This window comes from Anabas testudineus, chromosome 18, assembly GCF_900324465.2.
Source record: "Anabas testudineus chromosome 18, fAnaTes1.2, whole genome shotgun sequence".
Taxonomy (NCBI): Eukaryota; Metazoa; Chordata; class Actinopteri; order Anabantiformes; family Anabantidae; genus Anabas; species Anabas testudineus.
The window spans coordinates 7,727,175-7,738,295 of NC_046627.1; the positions used below are offsets into that span (position 1 = coordinate 7,727,175).

At 42.4% G+C, this 11,121-nt stretch overlaps 1 protein-coding gene across 2 annotated transcripts; it reads left to right on the top strand.

The window, feature by feature from the left end:
- The first annotated feature begins 635 nt into the window (after nt 1-635).
- LOC113168224 (alpha-tectorin-like) lies at nt 636-9,576 on the top strand. Of its 2 annotated transcripts, none has more exons than XM_026369221.1 (19): nt 636-749; nt 1,140-1,216; nt 1,523-1,614; nt 1,784-2,008; nt 2,146-2,217; nt 2,474-2,585; nt 2,673-2,760; nt 2,982-3,297; nt 3,440-3,596; nt 3,698-3,788; nt 3,985-4,047; nt 4,182-4,384; nt 4,561-4,692; nt 5,008-5,195; nt 5,422-5,573; nt 5,665-5,889; nt 6,012-6,174; nt 6,688-6,783; nt 9,548-9,576. In XM_026369221.1, the coding sequence occupies exons 2-18, from the start codon at nt 1,171-1,173 to the stop codon at nt 6,781-6,783; spliced, it is 2,421 nt and encodes an 806-aa protein (XP_026225006.1). In that variant the 5' UTR covers nt 636-749; nt 1,140-1,170; the 3' UTR covers nt 9,548-9,576. The 2 variants fall into 2 exon arrangements, with proteins under 2 accessions (XP_026225006.1, XP_026225005.1); XM_026369220.1 differs by lacking the exon at nt 9,548-9,576 and adding an exon at nt 7,435-7,744.
- Nucleotides 9,577-11,121: the final 1,545 nt, after the last annotated feature.

Sequence of the window (11,121 nt, forward strand, 5' to 3'; positions counted from 1 at the left end):
ACCTATCTAAAAGCTTGGAGGATACTGGAATCCACTGTTATTATTGGAAAATTAAAATGAAACCGCTCGAGCACAACCTTCAGACCTTCCCAACTGTGAGAAATGTTTTAAAGTGCTGCAGGTTACATTTCAGACAAATACCTGTCATTACTGTGTGTCACAGCATGTGAATGTGTGAATCATGTGAAGCTACATTTAGGTGTTAGAGAATGTTTAATTAATTTCTTCCACTTATTAACTTTACATTTGACAAATATCTTCATTATTAACATTATTTTTTATAAATTTTGGAGGGAATCCAAGCTCACCATGATAATCCACACACAAATTAAGCTGGTTTTGAAAGATGGATGGTCACTGGAACATGACTGATGGGTTTAGGGAAGAAACAACAGGCAAACATCCAGTATATGAGTGTAATTATTTTATTCTCAAACAGCAAAAAGGTGGAATACCCCAGTGATCAATGCCCCATGAAGCTATCACACTATCCTGACAAACCTAAGGAGGACAGACTGGAAAAGTTCAAGTTAGCTGGAAGGTGTACAGGAGGCATCATCACTGCTGACTCCACCTCCAACAATTCTTCCCTCCTGGGTGTAGACAACATGACAAATGCACATAAAAAAAGACAGAGACAGACAGAGAGCACCGTCCTCGTCCTTCACACAGAGACAAACTTGTCCAATATCTGCAGAACCATCTCCAACAACCTTCATCTTCTCCATCCTCCAGCAAAGATTCTGAAGGTAAGACAACATTTAAAACATGTGGTAAACAAACATCTGCTCTAGAAGTAGAAAAATATATATTGATGGAAAAGATTAATATCACATTTAAACAGAATTTTCTTACTTGGCTAGAATTTAACTAGAATAGATCAACAATCTGTGTGATAGTGAAATGACAAGAGACAAAATCCCCATTGCTTGTGTGAAATAAAATTTCGGATGATTTATTTACATAACAAACACAGAGGTAATTCTAATATCGCCATCAGAAAAAACATTTAATTATTTTTCATCAACATTTAAAGACACAAGACACACACATCACAAACATCAGTCTGAAAACATACAGGACTTTGAAGGTAGATGTGACTTTCTGTCCACTCAAAGACGTCCAACTGTGATTTGTAGGTCTCTGTCAGCTGTACTGACATCTCCCAACATGCTCCACCCCCTGATCTACCTGTCTGCTCTCAGCCTGCTGGCAGGTGAGTTAACACACACTACATGTACACAGTTTGTCAACTGTACTCACAAGACTTGTTGAGGGACGTCAGCTGAACTAACATGAAGAATTAGCAGAGAATCTCAGGAACAAAGAGCAAAATGACATGAAGTGATGACAGACAACAAGACAACAGATTTAGATGATAAGATTCAGTAGACATTTTACTTTCTAAGTATTTTTTCCTGATTCCTTTGACTCGCTGGTGAACAAACTCTCTTAAACCTTCATGAAGCCACATTTTAATCTAACAGTAGTTCAAACCTCTCCTATGTCTCCATGTCTCCAGGTGCTGCTGCAGAGACCATTACTACCTCTTTAATGCTGGACACCAATTTGTGTCCCTTCACGTTTTATGGACAGGAGTATGAACAAATCTATGTGAGTCATATGAAGCTATGTGTGAACGTCTCTTTAATGTCCACTGCAGTGACACCGAACATCTGATCATCCACTGAAGCAGCAGCAGAGTGAGAGCTCTGACTGAATCACAAGCTGATCACAAACCTTTATAGAAATGTTGTTTTATTTGTGTCTTTTGTTTTAACAGGTGAATATCTCCAGTGAAATCTTCACCATCTGTTTCAACGGCTTTTACAACCCTGAAACCAGACAGGACTGTATCGTGGGGCCTCAACTCTCAGCCCAGAGATCTGTCTCATTTTCTTATTTTCCATACAATACTGGTGATGAGAACTTTGTCCACCAGCATCTGCCAAACATTAAGTCTCCTCTAGAGTGCATTGTACTTTTGGATGTGGTGTACTTGTTAACTGTGAGTAGTGTTGAAGAATGAGTCAAATTAATTAGACCTAATAAAACACTCAAACTGAATCTTACTGAATCTAATCTAAACGCATTTGGAGGTCACTGCCTACTAACATCTGTTTCTCCTCTGTTCACTCTTTACAGGGCAGATTTTTACTGATTAACATGGGGACACAAGCAGCTCTATTTTTACGGACTCACCTCTTGGGATCATGGGTGAGTACATCCAGTTGCTTTGTAATGTAGGCAGAAATAAATCTCCACAGTAACTTAATTATAACTGGAAAAACCCAGTTTGGCTGCTCAGAATAATTCTCATGGTAACTTCACTGTATTTAACCTGTTTTTGTACAACAAGGACAAAACTGAATTCAGGTTTAAAATCCCAGCTTAATCCCTTTTCTTGATTTTGTACAATACCCTGTATGTTAACTCTGTGATGGTAACTCTGGTCGTGTTTGTCACTGTTTAGGTGTATGACGTCAAGGTCAATGGTGACACGGTTGACAAGCTGAATGTTACAAACACTGATTCCATCTATCAATATCTGACAATAATAGACACCAGCGGATGCAGACATTCAGGTTGTCCTGAACAATATTAATAAAACATTTTGATATTGTTCATGTGTAATTTTTTTAAACTAACACAAACCTTTCTTTGTTTCTCAGGTGTTATGTATAAACCTGGTACGGTGGTGAACTCTAACACAGGAACTTGTCTAAACTGTAGTGACACTGCAGTTCTTCAGACCTCTGAGTAAGGTCCCTTGAAGTGTTGTCAAGACAACAACACATAAATATACGTGTTTAAAAGAAAAACCTTCTGCATACGAACAATAAAACTATTTAACAAATAATTATATTCATAAAAATAAAAGGTTTTGTAATGACTGGATTACAACTGGGTTCTGGACAAGTGGAAATCTCAAAGTTACTGGAAACTGAACAGTTGTTTCTGTTTCTTTCTACCTCCATCAGCTGCATGATGGACACCACCACCACCACCAGCACCACCACCAGTACCACCACCACCAGCACCACCAGCACCCCCAGCACCACCACCACCACCTGCACTGTGACTGGACCCACTGTCATCGACTTTCATGGCCAAGTGAACTCTATCCAGGATCGATGTGCATACTCTCTGCTGTCGGATCCATCAGTCCCCAACTTCCAGGTCCTGGCGAACTTTCAGGAACGTCGTCGTAAAGATGTGAGCTTTCTGGACAGTGTGACACTGACAGTGGACGGGTCAGGTGTTCTCATCCACCTGGAACAAGGCGGGGTGGTGAAGGTAAGGTTCCTGCAGCCACGGTCGTGTCAGAGCTCGGTCGGTTCTCATTGTTTCTCTCAGTTGTTGCTGTGAAAACATCTCTTTGTGTGTCTGACATGTTCGATCAGTGATTCCTCCACTTTGTCTCTTTGCTGTGATGCAGCTGGACGACACAGTTCTGACCCTCAACAGCTCAGCTCAGCTGGTTCACGGTGTGGAGCTCTCTAAAAACCAAAGCGGAGTCACTGCAAACATATCACTCCCCAACTACACCACATCAGTTTTCTTTGATGGCTACACTGCACAGATCACTTTGAAAGGTACAGAAAATAAAATCCTATCATTCAGCACATGCGATAAATTGGAAAACGGGCAACAACTGATCTGACCCACACTCTGTCCTGAACATGAACCTGTCCAGGACCTGGTGAACCATCTCTTGTCTCTGGTTTGTGTGGAAACTCCAGCAGGTCTCTGAGTGAACTGAGGATTTCTAACTACAGTGTTAGTGGGTAAGACTTCAATCACAAACCACTGAATTCTTTTCATGAAAGTCTTTCAGGATGCTTCAGGATGGCCTTGTGACTTGTAGAACAAAAATACAAGTCTATGTGCATCTTTATTTGACCCAGTTATGCTCAGAAAGTCTCTTTGTGTTTTTGAATGAGTCAGAGCAGGAACAGTCCTGATCATGTTTTTGCTCCCTAGCTGTGAAGTTCTGTACAATGACACTGCTGACAGTACGATCGACTGCACCATGGAGACTGAACGGTGAGCAGATTTATCCATACACAGAGTATTTATGTGTGTTACACTATAATCTTTGTGGTTAGTTAAATTGCACCTTGTTCGGTGTCATGAGATGTGAGTCTTCATTATTTTGTCTCCTTACCTCTGTGGAGCAGCTGTAACCTCCTGAAGGAGGCGCCCTTCACCGCCTGTAACAACCTCATTGACCCACAGCCCTACATCACCGCCTGCACCGACACTTTGTGCAAATATCCTGCAGTGGACGGACTCGACTGTCAGTTCCTGGAGGCCTACGCCAGAGCCTGCAGCCTGCTAAACAACAACACAGTGGAGGACTGGTGGTCAACGATCGGCTGCTGTAAGACCTTCACTTTCACTCTGTGATGTTCTCAGAGAAACACAATGAATGTTGTAAGATAACAAGGTTTTAAAGACAAGACAGGACATGAACAGCCACAGTAAGAACTAAGTACTGAGCCATGTACAGTAACTTCTGTATATTAAACATTATGTGTCCTTGTTTGTCTCTCTCAGCCCCCCCTCAGGCCTTCTGTCAGGACAGGATCTGCAGTGCTCATGAGTTCTGTGGTGACAACACAGACGGTGGAACTCGCTGCTTCTGTCGAGCCCTGTTTGCCGACAAGTACAGTTCAACGGGCGCTTTGGGTACGACAGCTGTGACACAAAGAGCTCATGTTTGACTCCTTGTGCAGAGTCCTGATCTTCAGAGTTTGGAAGGTTTCACACAGATGAACTGTGTTGGAGGAAGAAATGATCACAGTGCTGCTGATGGCTAAAGATCAGATTGTTGTCAGGAACATAGATTGGACGTCATTAAATCAGCTTTTCTTCTACGTTCTTGAATTTTTTGTTGCTTTCAGACTGTTTTAAGTTCTCTAACATCAAAACAGTTTACGGAGACAAAGGTTCAGTAACATTTTCATGTCATTATTTCCCTCGTCTGTGCTGCTTGGGTTTCAGGTGATCCAGCGGTCTGCAGCAAGAACTCTGCTTCACTTGATCTGGTCGGTTGTCTCCTGGAGGACAGAAACATCGACTACTCAGCCTTAAACCTCAAAAACCAGACCTGCAGAGGTCAGATGGACGAGCTGACCCACATGGTGACCTTCAGCTTCAACAGCACCAACACCTGTGGGGCTGTGGTCAAGGTGGGTTCTCTCCTCCACCTCTTTACTGATCTTTTCTTATATTCTATAGCTTGAGATCTTTGTGTGAGTTCAGACTTGGCTCTAAACTTCTTTTTTTCTAGTACTGTTGGACGTTTATGTTGTCTATCTGAGCCACACAGGAGTCGTATTTTAAGACTAAAGTTTGTTAAATAGTTTAAACTTGTGAGGATCTTGAGCAGTGATTTGAATCCCTGTGGTTCTACAGGCCAACAACAGTCAAATAATCTATGAGAACACCATCATGAAGCAGAGCAGCTCCTCTGAGGTCATTTCTCGCAAAAACCAGGTCTACATCGACTTCTCCTGCTTCTATATTCAACCAGACATCAAGAGCGCGTCATTCAGAATTAAATACAGGTGTGTGACAGATGTTTGTTTAAATTACTGTATGTTGTGAAGCTTGTAGTGAATGTAAAACTCAAGTGTGTGTTGTGTGTTCATTCTGCAGCTCTGTGATCCCGAACATCAAATTTGGACCTTGGGATTACACTCTGACCATGAAGTCTTACACTGATGCCGCTTACACTGAAGTCCTGCTGGACCAGAAGATCTGGGTGGAGATAAAAACTGATGGTCTGGATGGCAGGGTCATTGCTGTGGTGACTGACTTCTGCTGGGCAACCAATGAACCATCACCCAATAGTACTCTGAGATACGACCTGATCAAGAATAGGTGAGACACACACAGAGGTGTCAGCTGCTCATTGATGATCCAAGAGATTCATTAATTAGATGTTTGACTCCAGAAAACAACATCTGTCCTGATGTGATGTTTGTTTCTCTATTTGTGAGCAGTTGTCCAAATCCCGCTGACCAGACTGTGCGAGTGCAGGGAAATGGACTGGGAACATCCAACTACTTCTCTTTCAACATGTTCCAGTTCTCTGGACACTCTGGTGACGTCTACCTGCACTGCAAAGTCCAGCTGTGTGTCAAACAGAACAACAACTGTGTCCCGGTACACATCGCAGCCAAACACATCACACATGTACACTGATGTAACCAGATCCTCCTCACTGGAAAACACTTAGAACAAGACGTTCTGCTGGTTAACACACAGACTGTAAACTGTTATCACATCTGTGGATCGATTCATGTGGTTCCTCTGCTCACTTTCCTTATTTCCTGTCATCTCTGTATTACACCCAGTTTAATTAAATATATCTGAACGACATCCTCCGGTTTCTACAGCGCACAGGACAATGTTCATATACACTCACCAAGAAATAAATGGCAGTCAGCATTAAGAGTCTCAGCAACATTAAGCTGTATTCACAAACACAAAATGTGCTACTAGCAATAATGACACAGTCTATTCACAGTGTTTTAATCCATCATTAAACTCAAGTCAAATGTTTTATTTCTAATCTTGTTTTCCTCGTTTTCTCAGTTACGTTTGTTGATCTGTAAATTTGTATTGTTTGCAACAATAAACAAAAACAATTGATTGTCTGGAATTCACCTTTTCCAGGATTGTGTCATACCTCTTCGAAGTCGCAGATCTGCCAGACCTCCTAAATATGAACATGAAGCTGCAGCACTCATCACTATGACCTGGACTAATTAGGTAAGACACAACTTTTCTGCTGTAGATTACAATCAGTTTCAGACATTTATGTGTAGTGTCATGTTTGTTAGTAACAACAGGTAGAGAAAGAGGAACTATAGCTTTACTGAAACATTACTAGATGATACATGTGGGGTTAATAGTAGTGTTGTACATGGAGCAACAGAATAGATTAAGCTCTGATATGAGGTTAGAGTTTCTTCTGATCCTCTTCGTGTGCACATAAACAAAGTCACCACAGTGAACCTGAACAGACAGTCTGTTGATCTGACTGTGGGAGAGGTTCTGCTTATAAAGGGAGCAGATGAAAACATTCAGCGCTTCATTATTTAAAAGATGAAGAACTCTAAAGACTGAACAAGATAGTCAAGCTCGCAAATAAATAAAAAGGAGAGTAAACATGAAAACAGAGCTGAGACTACAGGGGTGGGGAACTCATAGACTGAAATGCTGAGGAGGTGGGTGATACCAACACAAACAAAATCAAACGTCTTCCAGTTTCTGCTTGAGTGAACACACCTGATCCAGGTACAGTTTGAAAAAACAGTCAGGACAGTGGTCCTCAAGGAGCATGGTTGCTGCCCCCACTCTAATGACAGAAAGTGTGACTGAAAATACTTAAGTCACAGTTTGGTCTGGTTGTTTTCTCAGGTTGTTTCTATGGTGCCAGGTCGTCCACCACAACAATCCCTGACTTTTGATGGATCCTGATCTACGTATCACACTATTCATAATTACACGGTGAAGGGAAGTGTGTGGGTTTAGATTAGATTTTCCTTATATTCAACTCATTATATCTGTGAAATATCAAACATAACAAACGCTATTGAAAACTTGTTACATCACTTCTTCTTCTCTTTCGGCTTTTCCCATCAGGGGTCGCCACAGCAAATCATCCTATTCCACCTAACTCTACCATTGGCATCTTCTACCCTAACACCAGCCAACCTCATGTCCTCTGTTAAGACATCCATATATCTCCTCTTTGGTCGTCCTGTTGACCTCCTGCCTGGCAGCTCCATCTCCAACATCCTTCTACCAATATACTCACTATCCCTCCTCTGAACATGTCCAAACCATCTCAGTCTGGCCTCTCTGACTTTGTTGCTAACACAGGCAACGTGAGCCGTCCCTCTGATGTACTCGTTCCTTATTCTGTCTAACCTGGTCACTCCTAAGGAGAACCTCAACATCTTCATCTCTGCTACCTCCATCTCAGCCTCTTGTCTCTTTCTCACTGCTACCGTCTCTAACCCATAGAGCAGAGCTGGTCTCACCACTGTCTTGTACACCTTTCCTTTGAGTCTTGCTGACACTCTTCTGTCACACAACACTCCTGACACTTTCCTCCACCCGCTCCAACCTGCCTGCACTCGCCTCTTCACCTCTTTTCCACATTCTCCATCACACTGAACTGTTGACCCCAAGTACTTAAACTCCTGTACCTTCTTCACCTCAGCCCCCTGTAACCTAACATTTCTACCTGGATCCCTCTCGTTCAGACACATGTATTCTGTCTTACTACGACTGACCTTCATGCCTCTTCTTTCCAGAGCAAACCTCCACCTCTCCAGCTGTTCCTCTACCTGCTCTCTACTCTCACTGCAAATTACAATGTCATCCGCAAACATCATTGTCCAGGGAGATTCCTGTCTGACCTCATCTGTCAGCCTGTCCATCAGCATAAAAAACAAGAAAGGACTCAAAGCTGATCCTTGGTGTAGTCCCACCTCCACCTTGAACTCCTCTGTCTGACCTACAGCACATCTCACCACCGTCATACTTCTCTCATACATGTCCTGAACTACTCTGACGTACTTCTCTGCCACTCCCGACGACCTCATACAGTACCACAGCTCCTCCCTTGGCACCCTGTCATACGCCTTCTCTAAATCTACAAAGACACAATGCAGCTCCTTCTGACCATCTCTGTACTTTTCCTTCAACATTCTCAAAGCAAAAACAGCATCAGTGGTGCTCTTACGGGGCATGAAACCATACTGCTGCTCACAAATCTCCACCTTCTTCCTAAGCCTGGCTTCCACTACTCTTTCCCACAGCTTCATTGTGTGGCTCATCAACTTTATTCCTCTGTAGTTGCTGCAGTTCTGCGTGTCACCCTTGTTCTTAAAGATCGGAACCAGAACGCTTCTCCTCCATTCCTCAGGGATCTTCTTACTTTCTAGAATCCTATTAAACAAACTCATTAGAAACTCCACTGCTGTCTCTCCTAAGCACTTCCACACCTCCACAGGTATGTCATCAGGACCAACAGCCTTTCCACTCTTCATCCTTTTCAGAGCCTTCCTCACCTCATCCTTTCCAATCTTTGCTATTTCCTGCTCCACAACATCCACATCCTCCTCCCTTCTTTCCCTGTCATTTTCCTCATTCATCAGATCCTCAAAATACTCCTTCCATCTTTTCTGCACACTCTCCTGGGTTGTTAGTACCTTTCCATCTCTGTCCTTAATCACCCTTATCTGTTGCACATCCTTCCCATCTCTATCTCTCTGTCTGGCCTGCCTGTACAAGTCCTTCTCTCCTTCCTTCGTGTCTAACCTGTCATACAGCTCATCGTAAGCTTTCTGTTTGGCCTTTGGCACCTCTTTCTTCACTCTACGCTGTGCTTCCTTGTACTCCTGTCTACTTTCCTCAGTCCTTTCTACATCCCACTTCCTTCTAGCTAACCTCTTCCTCTGGATGCATTCCTGTACTTCCTCATTCCACCATCAAGTGTCTTTACCTTCTTTCCTCTTTCCAGATGACACACCTAGCACCTTCCTGCCTGTTTCCCTGATAACTTCTGCTGTGGTTTCCCAGTCATCTGGAAGCTCATCCTGACCACCCAGAACCTGTCTCAACTTCTGCCTGAATTGCACCCTGTAGGGTAACAGCATCGGTGGCGGTCATTGTTAACCCGGGCCTCGACCGATCCGGTATGAAAGACTTTTGAATGATTCGCATGGTTATTTTGGCAATTTTTACGCCGGATGCCCTTCCTGACGCAACCCTCTCTATTTATCCGGGCTTGGGACTGGCACGGAAAGTCACTGGCTTGCAACCCCTGTGGCTAGATTGAAAACTTGTTGCATCACTACATCTCCTAAATGTTTGGTGACATATTTTTTCTATTTTCAATTTCCATACAGAGAAATCAGAAAGGATTAAAATCATTAGTGAAACACACGCCTGACGCTGATGTTTCTTTGTAATGAAAGATCATTGGTCTTCCACTAGACTTCCTGGCTGGCAGCTCCAACCTCAGCATTCATTAATTGATATTGAATTGAATTTTATTTTATTTTATTTTATTTTATTTTATTTTATTTTATTTTATTTTATTTTATTTTATTTTATTTTATTTTATTTTATTTATATAGCCCCAAATCACAACAGAAGTCATCTCAAGGCATTTAAGAGTGATAGGTTTAAGGTCTGCCTCCTGAACCTGAACTGGGAGCTGGTTCCACAGTAGAGGGTCTTGATAGCTAAAGGCTCTGCCTCCCATTCTACATTTGGAAACTCTAGGAACCACAAGTAGACCTGCACTCTGAGAAAGGAGAGTTCTGGGAAGGTATGGTACTATGAGGTCTTTAAAATAAGATGGAGCCTGATTATTAGATGCTTTCTGAGTAGGCTTTTTGAGTAGGGGTTTGACTACACCAACCTTAAAAGCCTATGGTACTTTTACATTTAGCAGACGCTTTTATCCAAAGCAACTTACAAGTCAGTACAAGGGTAGGCAGGGCAGCGTGAGGAGGTCTTGCCTAAGGACCCCTACTGGAGGTAGGCCACAGCTGATTTGAACCCCAGTCTCCCCAATGGGAGGCGCTGATGTTATCACTACACTAACCAGCCACTTTTTGGTACGTAGCCTATTTGTAAAGATAGATTGATCTGATCTAATATGAACGTGCTGATCAAAGGTAAGACATCCTTGAGTAGTCTAGTCGGGATGGGAGCTAAGAGACATGTTGATGGTTTATAGGAATTAATTACTGAAATTAATCCAGAATGATCTACAGGGAGGAAGCAGCCTACGTATGAGCGTGGTCTTACAAATTAATCTAGAGTTGTTGTACAAATGAGACCATCCATCCCGAATGCAGAGAGGATCTGATCAATCTTTTCTCTAATAGTTAGGATTTTATTTGTGAAGAAATTCATAAAATCATTGCTGCTTAGAGTTGAGGGAATACTAGGCTCAACAGAGCTATGACTCTTAGCCTGGCTACAATGCTGAAAAGAAACCAGGGGTTGTTTTTATTTGCCTCTATTAATGAGGAGTAATATGTGGTTCTGGCTTTATGGAGGGCTTTTTTTTATATGTTATTA

What these genes read in the sequence shown, in the direction of transcription:
- LOC113168224 (XM_026369221.1), top strand. Translation starts at nt 1,171, where the DNA reads ATGCTCCACCCCCTGATCTACCTGTCTGCTCTCAGCCTGCTGGCAG. An exon ending in CTCACCTCTTGGGATCATGG is followed by an intron (nt 2,218 to 2,473) that starts GTGAGTACATCC and finishes GTCACTGTTTAG; the next exon opens with GTGTATGACGTCAAGGTCAA. An exon ending in CAGCGGATGCAGACATTCAG is followed by an intron (nt 2,586 to 2,672) that starts GTTGTCCTGAAC and finishes TTTGTTTCTCAG; the next exon opens with GTGTTATGTATAAACCTGGT.